General features: G+C 40.0%; 1 protein-coding gene across 1 annotated transcript in view; it reads right to left on the bottom strand.

The window, feature by feature from the left end:
- The window catches only part of C8B (complement C8 beta chain), a 78,740-nt gene that overhangs the window by 13,043 nt on the left and 49,485 nt on the right, over window positions 1–16,212 (bottom strand). The window contains exons 5-8 of the mRNA XM_044674783.1: window positions 13,457–13,680; window positions 7,887–8,019; window positions 5,954–6,151; window positions 776–1,016 (exon numbers count right to left, since the gene is read on the bottom strand). Of these exons, the coding sequence (XP_044530718.1) occupies window positions 776–1,016; window positions 5,954–6,151; window positions 7,887–8,019; window positions 13,457–13,680 (796 nt within the window). The remainder of the gene's footprint in view (window positions 1–775; window positions 1,017–5,953; window positions 6,152–7,886; window positions 8,020–13,456; window positions 13,681–16,212) is intronic.

Genomic DNA, 16,212 nt, shown 5'->3' with positions numbered 1-16,212 from the left:
AGTGTTGCTGAGTTCAGAGGGCTAGCAACACATATTCTGAAAGATCAGAATTCAAATTCACCCCTTAGACATTTAAAACTTGGACAAATCAAAAGAAAGGACTCTTTGTGCCTCAAAAATAGTAGGAGTTTAGTAACTTGTGGAATTGAAGCATTGAATAAAACTGGGTCTTTGAACTGCCATTGGAGGAGAGTTGGTGACTCAATTTCCTTATCTCTGAAATGAAGATGGTGAGTCTCTAAGGAATGTTACATCTTTAAATCTATAATACTGTGACAGGATATTCATTATGAGGAAGCTTCTTTTTTTTTTTTCTAAGGCAGCTAGTAAAGTACTTGGAACCGTGCCTAGAACATAGTAAGTGTTATATGAATGTTTGCTGTTAGCTATTATTATTAGAGAATTGTACTTGGAGTGAAAAATATGTTTAAACCCTATTTCAGAGACTTATTCACTGTGTAACCCAGAGCAAGTCACTTACTCTCTGCTTGCCTCAGTTTCTTCCTCTTTTAAATGGTATTGACCTAGTTGGGAAGATAGTTGGGAAGTCATTGTTGGGAAGATCCAAATCAGATGATCTATGTAGGGTTTTATGGTGTTATTTAAATGTTAGCTATTATTCTTATCATTATTATCCTCTATCCTAGCTGAATTCTCTTGATATTGTCTAGTTTGCTTACAAAATCAGCCAACCTCCCCATACTATCTTCCCAGGTCTGATTCCTCTATGCCAGCCCCGTAAATCCCAGCACAAATCCAAACCAAGTCTCCGTACCTTCACTGTCCATACCATCTGGGTTCAAAATGAGGGCATACTCATATACGCCTCCAAGGATTGCATCTGAAATGATGTGTGTCCCGTAGGCTCGGATGAAGTCTCTGTATTCTCCATAGCTGTAGTCACTGGGCAGCCTGTCCACGCGCATCAGAAATTCATAATCGAACATCAGCACCTTGGATTTCATTTTGTAACGTCCAATATCGATGGTGCATTGCACGTGCAGAATTTTGCTTTTCTAAGTGAAATGCCAACAGGGGAAAACCAGACCTTTAAATGTAAGGTTGAGGGAAGGCAGAATGAACTTTACAAATGCCATCTTTTCTTCTTCACCAGGCTCATCACACTTATGACTCCTCCAGGCAACTTGGTGGAAGAGGAGTCCTCTGGGACTGCTTTGGCTGTCTCATAAATATCCCAGCGTCCTTTTAGCCTGTACACACTTCAACTTGACTTTCTTCCCCCTCACATAAGAGGGGAAGAAGGTTGCTGGGTGGCACGTAAGAGGATAACAATACCAGTTGACACTTAAAAAGCACATTAGATTGCTAAAGCACTTTATGTAGGTTATTGGCATTTGGTTTTCACAACTCTATGATGTAGGTGCCATTTTTATCCCCATTTCACAGAGAAGGAAACAGTCTGAGAGGTTAGGTGACTGGTCCAGGTTCACACAGCTACTTTGTATTTGAAGCTGGATTTGAACCTAATGTCTATTTAATTCCAGGTCCAGCAATCTATCCACACACCTCCTAGCTGTGCAACAAAAGCTCTGATTTGGAAACTTTATCTACTTAATCCAGCCTGAACCTAAACAGAAATCTTCTCAACATTATCTCTAACAAGGGATCTCCCAGTCTTCTCTCTCACTTTTAAAAAAAACTCTTACCTTCTGCTTTAGAATCAATACTATGCACTGGTTCTAAGACAGGAGAGTGTTAAGTGGTAGGCAATAGGGATTAAGTGACTTGCCCAAGGTCACACAGGTAGGAAGTGTTTGAGTCCAGATTTGAAACTAGGACCTCCTGTCTCTGGGCCTGGCTCTCAGTCCATTGAGTTAGCCAGCTTCCCCCTGCCCCAGTCTTCTCTTGAAGATCTCCATTACAAGAATCCTGAGGTAATCCATTCTGTTCCAGAAAAGGTTCCAATTGTCAGAAAGTTACTTTATTTTCCTTTTATTAAACTAAAATCTACCTCTCTGTCATTTATTGCCCTTGTTCTCTTCTCTTGAAGGAGATCACAAAGTATAGTGGAAGGAATGCTGATTTTGGAGACAGAGTACATGGGTTCAAATTTGACTCTTGCTGTTAATTAGTTTTGTGATTGTGAACAAGTCCCTTTAACAAATGGGCCTCAGTTTCCTCATCTGAAAAAAATGAGGAGATGGAGTTTGTTGACCTCTGAGATCCCTTCTGGGTCTAGATATAAGATTCTATGAACCCACCTCACACAGTTGTGAAGCTCAATTGAATTAATATAGGTATCGTGCATGATAATGACAACTATCATTATAAGGGGCTACTCTCTCTCCCTCCTCTCCTTTCTCTTAGTCAAGAAGAAGGGTATAGATGAATAATGCTTCAGAGCTCCTGATATTTACTATTCTCCATGAACTTGAGGTTCACCACTCTGAAATTCAGTTTCTCCATCAGGAAATAGGGTAGAGTACAAGTACCTGAGGTCTCATGGGATTGTCAGTCAAGTCAACTTGATGTTCTTTGTACCAAATCCATTCTCCAACTCATTCTCCAACTCCAAGCCTTTGCTCTGGCTATTTCTCCTGGCCTCCCCCCTTAGTTTCTCTGACATCTTTCACAACTCAGCCTGAATCTGCAGGAAGCTCCTTCTGTCTCCTCCAGGATACCTCCTTTTGTTTCTCAATAAATTCTCAACCTTAATCAGAATCTTTACTCCCCAACTTTTGCCTTTATATATTTGCCAAATGCACTTACAAACACCTTAACCTCCCACTTCCTCACCCAACTCACTTTCCCTGTTCAATCTACTCCTCTGCCCCAATTCAACCACACATAAAGATGGTCATACTTTGATATTGCTGTCGACCACAGATGTACCTTCTCTATATTCGAGAACTCTGAAATTCCCTTATCTGGTCACAATCTATTGACTTTCTGCCTCTTCTTGTACCTTCCCATACCAAAACCATTTCTTCATTTATAATGTAAGCTCCAATGCTTCACCCTGTCTCTTCTCTCCCAGGCCACCATCTCTGAACTAGCCTCCTCCTTTCCCCATCTTGACCCCTTGGCAACTCTATTCAACTCTATGTGACTTCTTCTCTTGGGTCCCTTATATTGCTGATGGCACCCTGTTAGCTTTTGGCTACTCCCACAATTTACTGTCATTTTTCCTTCATATGTCTTGCTGAAAGAATATGGAGAAATTCCCACCACTATTCTGACTGGCCCCATCCCAAATTTAAATTACGCATCTACAACAGGACCCTTGATGCTATTAAGCAAACCTTTTATATCTCTTTTAACAATTCATTCTCCATAGTGGTTCTTCCAAATTTTTTCATCCTTCCTCCAAGCTCTCATGGCTCCCTCTCCTCCCATCCTCTCAGCTGAGGACCTTACTTTACATTTTATAGAAAACAAATTAAGGTCATTCATCATGAGCTCCTTTCCCCCTTCTCCTCAAATCATATAACTCAGATGTTTTCTGCCACTGTCTTCTTCCTACACATCTGTTCACGTGAAGAGGTGACTCCACTCCTTACCAAGGTAAACTCGACAACATGTGCAAGTGGCCCCATTCTATCCCACTTCCTCCATCATCCTCACTCTCTCGCTTATTCTCAATCTCTCTCTAATGGTTTCTTCTCTACTGCCTATAAACATGCCCATGTCTCTCTTATTCTTACAAAACCTTCCCTTGATCTTTCCACCCCCACAAACAATCATTCTCTATTTCCTCTGCCTTTTGTGGCTAAACTCCTTGAGTAAACCATCTACAACTCACTCTTCTTAATTCCTTATGAAATTCTGGCATTAGCATTCCACTGAAATTACTCTCTTCAAGGTTTCCAATGATTTTTTGTTTGTCAATTCTATTGCCTTTTCTCAATCCCCAGTCTTTTTGACCTCTCTTTATGTAGCCTTTAATACAATTGCCCTCTTTTCCTTGATACACTTACCTTTCTTTTTTTTTGAGTTACTCTTCTCTCCTGGTTCTCCTCCTACTTCTCTGACCACTCCTTGTCAGGAGCGGGAAATGGAGCAGCCCCCTCCAGAACATTCCGGCATTCATGCCATAGGTTTGTCAATACAGCTCCAGACTATTTTACTTGATAATCCATCAGTTCCTATGGATTTAGTATCTATAAGCTGATGATTCCCAGATCTATTTATCATCCCTGAGCTTTTCGCTCACTAACAATCTTGTATCTCCAACTGCTTTTTAGACAAATTAAATGTTTAGTGTACATTTTATATTCAACATGTCCTGAATTGAATACATTCTCTTTCCCCCTAACCCCCTCCTCTCTTCTAAACTTCCACATTACTATAGAAGGCAACACTATCCTCCCAGTCTCTCAAATTCACAAACCAGTCATCCTGGATTCCTCAGTCTCTTTTACCTCCCACCCCAAGGTGGGGCAAATTCTGTTTATATTTTAAAAATATCTTTCAGGTGTGCCTCCTTCTCCCCTCTGATGCTACCTCCACCCTGGTGCAGGACCCTGTTATCTCATGTCTCATCTATTGCAATAGCTTGCTTTGGGAGATAGAGGATCTATCTCAAATTTTTGCTCTGGTTCAGCCACTAAAGTGACTTTCTTACAGTGTGGGCCCATTATGGAAAAAATCCTCATCCTCATCCACCTAAATAGGGTTCTTTCTCTCTGCAGCGAAATAGCTGATCCTATGCCATGATGAGATATCATAAGACACAAGGAGCAGCTACAGAGTGCTGAGCCTAGAGTTTTGAAGTCTCGCCTCTCTTAGTTCAAATATGCCCTCAGACACATACTACCTATATGACTTTGGGCAAGTCCCTTAAGCCTTTTTGCCTCAGTTTCCTCATCAGTAAAGTGAACTGGAGAGGAAATGGCAAACACTTATGAGAAATAAAGGGGAATTGTCATGGTATGGTAGAGTAGAAGGAGTGTTGAACTTTGAGTCAGGAGAGCCCCACTTCCCAAAAGCACTTAGCACTTACCAGGTGACAATGGCCAAGTCCCTTCCCCTGAGTGTGTTTTCTCATCTGTAAAATGGGGTTATAGTCTAATGAGCTGTAGCATGTTCCTCTTTGGGATGCTGAGCTGCTTACTTGAGAATGTGGACTTTGTAGCTTTAATCATTTACTAAGTGCCTACTCTGTGCCAGGCACCATGATTAAATGCTGGCATTCAAAGATGAAAGTGCATACCCCTTCTTTTTAAGGAGATTACATTTTTTGTAAACAGGAAAGTATCAAAAAGATGTAAGTTTTTACCATTATCCTGAAAGAAACAACATGTACTTATCAATCAATGAAAAAGCATTAAGTGCCCACTGTGTGCCAGGCAATGGGATCTGCTATTTCTGAGAAAGGAAGGAAGGAAAGAAGGGGGGAAGGAGGAAGGAAGGGAGGGAGGAAGGAAGGAAGAAGAAAGAAAGAAGAAAAGAAAGAGGAAAGAGGAAAAAAATCAGTACAACATTAATACATTGAAAAAAATCTGAAAATATGTGTAATGTATAATACTTGTGGGCCTACCACCTCTGCAAAAGAATTGATTGGGGATGTCATCTTATAGCTCTTCTTTGACATATTATTATTTATGTGTACCATTGAGGAAACATGGGTTCAAAATGGCTCGATGACTTATCCTTTGTCACACAGCAAGTGACTGAGACAGTAGTTGAATACAGAATTTATTGACTTAAAGTTTAGTGCTTTATTGATTATACTGTATTTGTCTCTCAAAGCTATATATACATACAAGTATATATATATATGTATGTGTTCATATATGTGAATGCATGTGCTTATATGTTTTTGTGTAAATGAATATAAAATAATGCCATCTATTATTAGTCCTTATCCTAAAACTCCAAGGATCTTAAGAAATGCACACTGAAAGTAAAACTGATCAGGAAAGAAATCCCCAAGAATGAGACCCTCCAACCTCAACCTTATGGCACCAACCACAGTGGAGACAGCACTTACCGATTGTGCGGCCCTCCTTATTTTGCTCAAGTATCTCCGGAGACTTTGACTCTCAAAATTGTAGCCAATGTCAATCCAATTTAGGATATGGAGGTCAGGCCCCATCTTCTTATCTTTCATGCCTTCTCTTATCACACTTCTTTCAAAAGCTGCGTAAGATTCATACTCCTTATAGACAAATTCATAATATCCTCTTACCTGGGCAGAGAAGAAGGAAGGTGATTGATTTGGTTCAACTTCTCGGATATCATAGAATGGGTTAGTGGATGGATGAGTTGAAATCTAAACTGTGGAAGCCAGTAAAGGCTTGGAAAAGGACTGAAAGACTTGGGCCAATTTTACCTGGAGAAAAGAAAATTTAGGAAGCAAGACAGCTATCTTCTACTACATAAGAGGATATGTGGAGAGCTGACCTTTGATGGGATTCTTGCCTCATTTTACCATCAAGTAGCACCTTTTAAATATGATTCTTTCCTGATCTTCCTAATGGAAGGGCCTTCTATTCAAAATCACCTTGTTTCTATGTTGTATCAAATTTTTCTGGCTGTCTAGATGTGTTCCTTCTATCTCCCGTAATCAATGTATGCTCCCTGAGGGGTGATATTGCTTGCTTTTTATCCATATCCTCAGTCCCTAGTATAGTGTCTGGTACAAAATAGATGCTTGATACATATTTCCTAATGGGTAAATTGATATGGATATGTCTAACTGATTAGAAAGTGTCCCAATGCAAGAACAGTTTCATTTATGTTTGTATTTTGGCCTCCTAGTATATTGCCTGACTCATAGTAGGAGCTTAATGTCTGACACATAGTAGGAGCTCCTGGATTTGATTATGATTGAGCTAAGGGGATGACTCCTAGCCCTGCCAAAACATGAATGTACTTTGCCCAAGTATAGAAAGAGCCTGCCAAATTATTCATCAGTGTATTCTTGGAGTATTCTTTGGGGGAACCATGACTGGATGTGAAGATAATGGGCTGGTGGGTTTCTAAAGTCCATTCCAGCTCTCAGATTTTATGTCTTCACATCCTCTTTTAAGATTGTAATGACAGGGACTCACTGACAATCAATATATCAGCAAACATTTATTAAGCACAATGTTCCAGGGACATTGCTAATTGCTGGGGATAGAAAGTAAAAAGCACAGTGCCTGCCTTCAAGTGGTTTACATTCTATTGGAGACAAAAAACATAATCAGATATAAGTATATACAAAACATGCCCCAAAGGGAACATCTTTTCAGAGGGCAAAGCCTGGGTAGAAGGTGACTCTTGAACTGTTTGGAAAGAAAATGGGATTTCCCAGATGAGGATGTTGGAATGGAGCTCATTCTAGCCAATTCCAGTTTAAAATAGTGCTAATTATTAGCAAGTTTTTCTTTATATTGACCTGAAATCTGCTTCTCTATATCATCCCTTCAAAATTTCTAGTTCTGATTTCTGAGGCTAAGCAGATTAAGGATAATCTCTTTTTTGCATGACAGTCCTTCCAATATTTAGTTTCCTTGGAAGGGGAGGTGTGAGTCCTTGGAGAACCTACTTAAATCTACTTAAATCAAAAGGTTACTTTAAGTCATGAAAGAGCAAGGTTTGGAAGCAGAGGTTCAATTAGGTAAATATTGAAGACTAAAAAATCCTCAGGTAGTACCCAGGACTCTTGGATATCCTTACCTTTTAGGCTATTGTCCTAGGATTTGCAAAACTCTCTTGTGAGCAGTAGAAAATGTGCTCTATTTGAAATCAAAGGACCTGACTTCAAATCTTTTAAATCTTTGCTAGCTTTGTGCCTTGGGAAAATATCTTAACCTTTTTGTTCTTCAGGCAATTTTCCAAAACTTATGTAATAAGTCACAGGAAGATTGCAATCAATTCTGGTCAACACTATAAATCACTGGAGTTTTCAGAGCCTGGACTCCATCCAGGGTACTTACCTCAATACTGTACCTTTCCAAATTCAAGGGGAGTCTATACTTGTCTTGATCGATAACAAAAGCATCGCAACTACCACCATAATAATTGTTATCAAAAACAACACCTTCCAAGGCATTGGTAAAAATATTTATCCTATAAAAGAGGAACAAAGAAAGGATGTAAATCCAAATGTAAAGTGTGAAATCCAGCTCAAGCCCTCTTGGACAAACTCTTGAGTCTTGTATCCAGTAAGGAGAAACAGATATGTAGGACAGGGTCTCTGTCTCCAAGTCACCTGCAATTCACTTTAGGAACACAGACATGCCATCTTGATGAAAGAGATGGGTTCAGAGAAACTTGGGATGACATATATGAACTGATACAGAATGAAGTGAACAGAACTAAGACTCATTTGTAACAAAACACACCACTGTATAGACAAACATCCTTGGAAGCTTTAGGAAATCTGATCAATGTAATGACCAACTCTGGAAGCTTAATAATGAAGCAATGCTACCCATCTCCCGAGGCAGGCAGGTGAGCTACACACAATGCAGAATCAGACAGATGTTCATACATCTGTCTTGCTTGACTATTTTCATAGGGAAGTGAATAGTGAGCTGGAATAGAATTTAGGAAAACTTGCTGACATCAGATACTTATTAACTACATGAGCCTGGGCAAGTCATTTAATCACTATTCACCTCAGTTTCATCATCTATAACAATAGTACCTTCCACCAGGGTTGATATGAGTCTCAAATGTGATAATATTTAGAAATATTATAGTGCTTTGCAAAATCTTAAAGCATTCTAGAAGTTCTAATTATTATTATTATTTACAGGGATTTATTTTTCTTCTTTTCGGTGGGAGGTAGGAGAAAAATAAATTTTTGTTAATTGAAACTTTTTAAAATTAGAAAATGTTTTTAAAAGGAGATTAATAACAATAATAGTTCACATTTATATAATGATATGTTTAAAGTTTACTGGGGGGGTAGCTGGGTAGCTCAGTGGATTGAGAGTCAGACCTAGAGATGGGAGGTCCTGGGTTCAAATCTGGCCTCAGACACTTCCCAGCTGTGTGACCCTGGGCAAGTCACTTGACTCCCATTGCCCACCCTTACCACTCTTTCACCTAGGAGCCAATACACAGAAGTTAAGGGTTTAAAAAAATACTGCATGAGAAAATTTACTGTGGGATTGTCTGACTTTTATGAGGCAAATAGCAGAAGTATTATCTGCATTTTAAAAAGGTAGACACTAAAGCTAAGGATGAATTACTGTAGTTAAGAATAAACAAATAGTTCATAAGTCATAGTTCTTGGTATATTTATGTAGCGCAGATGGAGGCCCAAACCAGTTTTTCTAAATAACCCTTCACGCACATAAAAAGTCTAATTTCTTCAAATGTAAAGTACTTGAGGAATGAACGTCCCAAAAGTCTTAGTGTAGGTATAAGCTAGGAAACAAATAGATTTTGTATCAAATAGTTTTTAAAGCTTTAATTGCTTAAAGCTAGACACCATTTTATTGCTTTTAGTTTGTTCTGTCATTTAAGTTATGTATGACTCTTCATGACACCATTTGGGGCTTTCTTGGCAAAGATACTGGAGCAGTTTGCCATTTCCTTCTTCAAATTATTTAAGTTTATTTTTAATTCTTACCTTGTCTTAGAGTCCACACTGGTATGGGTTCTAAGACAGAAGAGTGACAAGGGCTAGGCAATTGGGATCAAGTGACTTACACGAGTGTCCAAGGCCAGATTTGAATGCAGGTCCTACTGAGTGACTCTAGGTTTGAAACTCTATCCCCTGAGGCACCTAGCTGACCCTCCAGTTCATTTGGCAGATATGGAAAATGAGGCAAACAGGGTGAAATGACTTGCCCAAGGCCACCCAGCTAATAAGTGCCTGAGGCCATACATCAGTTTAGGAAGATGAGTCTTCCTGACTTTAGGTCCAGCATTCTATCTGCTGTGCCCTCTAGCTGTTAAGCTTTTGTCAGGAACACTGTATTGTCTTGACTCACTCACAGATCCTGCAAATTGGGAAGATTCTAGTAACTTTCTTCTTTTAATCATTTCCTATTTATTCTACATATGGGCTGGTTTGTTGTCTCTCCCTTTAGATGGTGAGCTCCTTGAGGGCAGAGAGTACCTTTTGCCTTTTTTGTATCCCCAACACTTAGCACAGGACCTAATGCCTAGTTGATGCTTAAAAAACATTTTGACCAACTAACTGGAAGTTCTCTGAGGTCTGAGATCATATCACTCTGCCATGGCATGGAATTGGTCCTGAAACTTTGGCAGAGATCTCTAGCTGCTCCCCACTAAATAGCTTATATTGTCTTTGTGACCCAAGTGATGCCATGCAGCGAGGTTCCTGTTACTACACTTAGTAGAGATCATTTTTGAAAAATACAATGGGCAGCAAGCCAAATGCTAGACCTTGCATCAGGAAGACTGGTCTTCAGTTCAAATCTGATCTCCAACACTTATTAGCTGTGTGACCCTGGGCAAGTCACGTAATCATAGATGCTTCCATTTCCTCACTTGTAAAATGAGCTGGAAAAGGAAAGGACAAACCATTCCAGTATCTTCACCAAGGAAATGGGGTCACAAAGAACCAGAGAAGACTAGAATGACTGAACCAAAACAAAGCTAAACAGTACTTTCAATGCTAGTGTATTATTATAGAAAATGGGTTGGATCTGGAGGGAGATGGGGAACGAGTTAAATGCAAACTCTACTGCTTTTTTTCTCTCTTCTTTTTTTTTTAAACCCTTGTACTTTGGTGTATTGTCTCATAGGTAGAAGATTGGTAAAGGTGGGCAATGGGGGTCAAGTGACTTGCCCAGGGTCACACAGCTGGGAAGTGGCTGAGGCCGGGTTTGAACCTAGGACCTCCTGTCTCTAGGCCTGACTCTCACTCCACTGAGCTACCCAGCTGCCCTTTTCTCTCTTCTTACATTCTAAATTTTTGTAAGTCACTACTTTCTTGGGCTCTCACTTGCCCTCTCTGGACTTGTTTCCTCATCTATAAAATGTGGAGCTTGGGCAAGATGGTTTCCAAAGTCTCCTTCAGCTATAAATTCATGATTCTGTTATCACAAACCTCCCCTTGCTAGGGAAGACCACCTGCTTTAACACCGGGATTCTCCTGAGGCTGCCACATTTCTCCAAAGAACAGAGAGTCCAGTGGTCTTGGAAACTCCATAATTTGCCACCCAAAAGGCAATGGGGAGATGTGTGATGGATGAAAGTGTGCTTGAGAGGGATTTCATTAATAGCTGGAATATGAAAAGCATACATAGAATAGAAGCAGAGGACCTGATTTAAAATCTTAGCCCTGGAATCTACTGTCAGGAGTCTCTGATGAATATTGCAGGAGGTCCAATTGAGGCTTAATGTTGAGGAGAAAAAAGATCTCCCTAACAATGGCAGCTTTCTCAAACTGAAGATGGTGGCTTTGGAACATGGCAGCAGGGTTCTCGTTCCTTCTATATCCAGCAGCTGGGAAAAGCCGGACCTGGCATCCTTATAGTTCCAGTGTCTGGTAAAAGACCAGGTCCAGAAAGCATTCTAAAATGTTTGTTGATTGATAATAAAAACAGCTAGTCTTTTCTTATTGCTTTAAGAGCTGTAAAGCACTCCAAAAATGTTACCTTCTTTTATCCTAGGAGGTAGGTTCCATTCCAGAATTGTGTCAAGGGAAGGATCTGATCCCAGATCTTATTGAATCCAAGGGCACCACTAAGTCAAACTGGTGATAAATGATTATATGAATATGGATTCATAAGTTCATTTAATCAACATTTATTAAGCAAACATTGTGTATGAAGCCCTCTGCTACATGCTGGGGGCACAGAGCTGAAATTGAATTTAATTCAGTTCAAATAAGTGCCAGATGAACTCAATTAAATGATACAACATCAAAGGAGCCGAGCGTGAGAGCTGAAAGGGATCTCAAAGGTCACTGAGTCTAGCCCTTCATTTTACAGATGAGGAAACTGAGATAGGGGGAGATTAAATGATTTAATAGAATCATAGATCTTGATTTAGAAGGTACATGAGGGATCATCAAACCCATTCCCTTTGTTTTATTTCATTTTTTACTTTTTTTAAACCCTTAACTTCTGTGTATTGGCTCATAGGTGGAAGAGTGGTAAGGGTGGGCAATGGGGGTCAAGTGACTTGCCCAGGGTCACACAGCTGGGAAGTGTCTGAGGCTGGATTTGAACCTAAAACCTCCCGTCTCTATGTCTGACTCTCAATCCACTGAGCTACCCAACTGCCCCTCGAAATACACATAATTTGAATCCAAAAATATGATGTGTTAAACATCTAAAAGAGATCCAAGGCCAGTATTATGAGGAAATATCTAGGGATGGGGCTTTTTTCATATATGATAGAGGAAAATGGGGAAGACTTCCCTGGAGGCAGGTCCCCTGAAAGAAAGGAAGGACTTTGCTGCTTAGACAGAATCGTAGATTTAGAATCATCAATTTAGAGTTGAAAGAGATTTCAAAGATAATCAAATTAAGGTCATGTCATTTTTCAGAAGGAAAAACCAAGTCCATGAGAGGCTGAACAATTGCCTAAGGTCACATAGGAGTAAACAGCAGAATCAGGATTCAAACCCAGGACCTTTGAATGGCAGGAGGAGTAATAATAACAACAATAATTACTACTTATATAGTACCTATTATATGCCACCTTACAAATATTGTCTTCTTATCTGTTTCTCACAACAATCTTAGGAGGTTATTATTGTTATCCCCATTTTATAGTTGAGAAAACAGAGGCAAACAGAGGTCACTGCTTCAGGTTTTTGTATTTTAGTCATTTCCTATCTAGTAAAAGAAATAAGTAGATTCCCAGACCACTGTGTACATTGAGTATCTTTTGAGAAGGGACACTTTTAATCCTTTTTGGGGAGACCCTAGACATAAGCCAAAATTCAACCTTGTATAAGAGTTGATCCCTGGAATTCTGCTCTGAAGGGGGGTGTTCAAGGAAGAGAAAAGAAGGAAAAGCTTGTCCTCTTTCTTTCATGCCAACAGCCCCATTTTAAGGACTTCAAAGCCCCTTCCAGCTATGATCTCACCACAATCCTGATAGGGAAGTGTCCTTGTGATAATAATATCCATTTTACAAACAAGGAACCTGAAGCACTTGCCCAGGTTTAACACAGCTCACAATTGTCTGAGATAGGTCTTCCTAACTCCGAGCCAAACACTGTCTCTGCTCTTGAGATGCCAGGATCCCTCTGGTCTGCCCCTTAGGAGGAGAGGATACCCAGCCTCTCAGCCAGGGTTTGGTCACACCAAGGTTCCCCCTCAGGACTGCTGGCTCATCACCACACTGGCAGGTTGCTGTTCTAAGATAATATCTGGTTTGCTGTGAATGTCATTGGCTCCATCTGTGGCTACCAGGAAAGACAGTTTACCTTAATGTCTGCAACCCGGATTTTTTATTGGTGAGAAAGGGAAAGGAGCTCAGCTTCAATGGACCAGGAACCCCTTCTCTGCCTTCTCCTGGAACAATGTTGAATTACCTGGCTCAGGTGGACACACGAGATAGCACTCACCCGCTGGCCAGGCTGCCAGTTCCCCAGTATTGGTTCTTGCTTCCCTTGCACAGCTTTATCACCTCCTTACAGTCATCTTCGTCAGCTCCATCTCCACAGTCATTATCTCCATTGCAAACCTGGCTGAGAGGGATGCATCTCCCTGGGAGGGAGAGAAAGTGAGGCATCATTAGGAAATTGCCTGAACACCTGATACCGTCAGCAGGCATCTGTGACTGGGTGACCTGGGGATCAAGGTGCTCAATTTCTCTCTGCCTCAGTTTCCTCCTCTGTTGAACAGGGATCATAATAGCATTTATTTAATAATAATATGTCTTTTATTAATAATAGCATTTACTTTACCTTCTTCACAGGGTTAGAGGGATGATCAAATGAGGTAACATCTGTGCAGTGCTCAGCAAACCCCCAAGGGTGAGCTGATGGGGGAAGTGAAGTGGTTCCATGAATTGAGAGCCAGACTTAGAGATGGGAGGTCCTGGGTTCAAATCTGGCCTCAGACTCTTCCTAGCTATGTGACCCTGGAAAAGTCACTTAACCCCCATTGCCTGGCCATTATAATTTTTCTGCCTTGCAACCAATATACTGTATTGATTCTAAAATATTTTTTTAATAAGTATTAGCTGTTTAAGAAGCAGAAGTCCTCAGTCCAAATCCTGCCTCTCACACAAAGTGGTTGTGTGAACTTGGGCAAGTCCCTTAACTTCTCAGCACTATGAACAATCCCCCAGTACTTCAGGTGACAGATGGGCTGACAACCTGCATCAAGGGAAGGAGCTTTGACAATAGAAGCTCCATATGTTCATAAAATCACAGATATTTTATAATTATATAGAGAGATGATAAATTCTATAGCTACAAATTAAAGGATATGTAAACATATTTCATATAATTTGTTTTTTTCTTTTTGTTTTGTTTTTTAAACCCTTAACTTTGGTGTATTAGCTCCTAGGTGGAAGAGTGGTAAGGGTGGGCAATGGGGGTCAAGTGACTTGCCCAGGGTCACACAGCTGGGAAGTGTCTGAGGTTGGATTTGAACCTAGGACCTCCCATCTCTAGGCCTGACTCTCAATCCACTGAGCTACCCAGCTGGCCCTATTTCATATAATTTGTTATCGTATTCAGATTTGTTATTGTTGTTTAGTCATGTCTCTTTGTGATCTCTTGGGCATCACACGTAAATGCTGTCCATAAGGTTTTCCTGGCAAAGATATTGCTGTGCTTTACCATTTCCTTTTCCAGTGGATTAAGGCAAACAGAGGGTAAATGCTTTCCCAAGGATCACTCAGTGAGTGTCTGAGGCTGAATTCGAACTCTGGTCTTCTTGACTCCAGGCTCAGTTCTCTATCCACCGAGCCACCTACTTGCCTCCTTTAATATTCACTATATGATCTATTTATAGAGATATTTACTTTATATAGCTATATTTTTCTTTGCTCTAACAAAGAATTAAAGAAGGGGGGAAATACCTAGTTCAGTATACAAAATTAACTCATCAAAATGCTTCTGACATTATGTGTAGTGTACCATACCTATAGTCTCTCACCTCTGCCAAGGAACAGAATGAGACTGTGACTATGACTCTTGGACCCTTTGGAGCTCTTGCATCCATGTTCAATGTTCTAACATTCTATAGTTTATTTGTAGATTTAAGTGTCAAACATGGCCCTGAGGAAGAGCCAAGAAAACACATCTCCTTCCTTCTCTCCTTTACAGAAAAGGGCCACTATGGGGATGGGACATCCTTGAGAGTCTCCAGACTGATTTATCTGTTGGTTCATGTGATTGAACTGGGTTCTCCCTTTTATTTCTATAGGAGAAGGCTCTTTAATTAAAGAAGTGGGGATACCTTTGTAAATGAAGGTGACAGAACAAAAGGGATCAAAACTGTTGAAAGACCAGAAAAACAGCTAACATTTGTATCATACTTTAAGCTTTACAAGGCACTTTTCAAATATCCTTATCATTGTATCTTCACACCACCACCAGAAGAGGGAGGTGCTACCATTATTCCCATCTTACATATGAGGAAACTAAGGCAAATATAGGTTAAGAGATTTACCCTGGGGCCCATAGCTACTATAATATCCAAGTTCGAATTTAAACTCTGGTCTTCTGAAATCCAAAATCAGCAGTCCACGATCATAATTTGAAATTGGGTTCAAATTCAAGCTTTGATACATTTTAGTTGGGTGACCTTGGGCAAGTTACTTTATTTCTCTAAGATTCATTTTTTCACTCCACTGTTGTGTCTAGAGTGTGATGATGGTGGTGGTGGTGATGATGACTGTGATTCTTCTGATATAGTGAACTCCCAGATGAGGAAACTCTCTTCTCCAGAGCAGGTCACTATGATCTTTGCAACTTAGAATATAATATAATATAATAAATAATCTCCTTTTTAAGGAGAGTTGTCTAAGGCAATGAGCAGATAAATGACTTGCCCAGCATCATAAGTTAATAAGATGAACATTGCTAAGTCTGCTATGACCATAGCAGTAAGTAGTAGTAGTAGTAGTAGTAGTAGTAGTAGTAGTAGTAGTAGTAGTAGTAGTAGTCGTAGTCGTAGTCGTAGTCGTAGTAGTACTGACACATAATGTCAGAAGCATTTTGATGAGTTAATTTTTGTATCCTGAACTAGGTATTTCCCCCCTTCTTTAATTCTTCTTCTTCTTCTTCTTCTTCTTCTTCTTCTTCTTCTTCTTCTTCTTCTTCTTCTTCTTCTTCTTCTTCTTCTTCTTCTTCTTCTTCTTCTTCTT

The sequence above is a fragment of the Gracilinanus agilis genome, chromosome 4 (genome assembly GCF_016433145.1).
Source record: "Gracilinanus agilis isolate LMUSP501 chromosome 4, AgileGrace, whole genome shotgun sequence".
NCBI lineage: Eukaryota > Metazoa > Chordata > Mammalia > Didelphimorphia > Didelphidae > Gracilinanus > Gracilinanus agilis.
The sequence above is the reverse complement of the archived record's forward strand: the minus strand, read 5'-3'. Positions and strand labels throughout refer to the sequence as shown.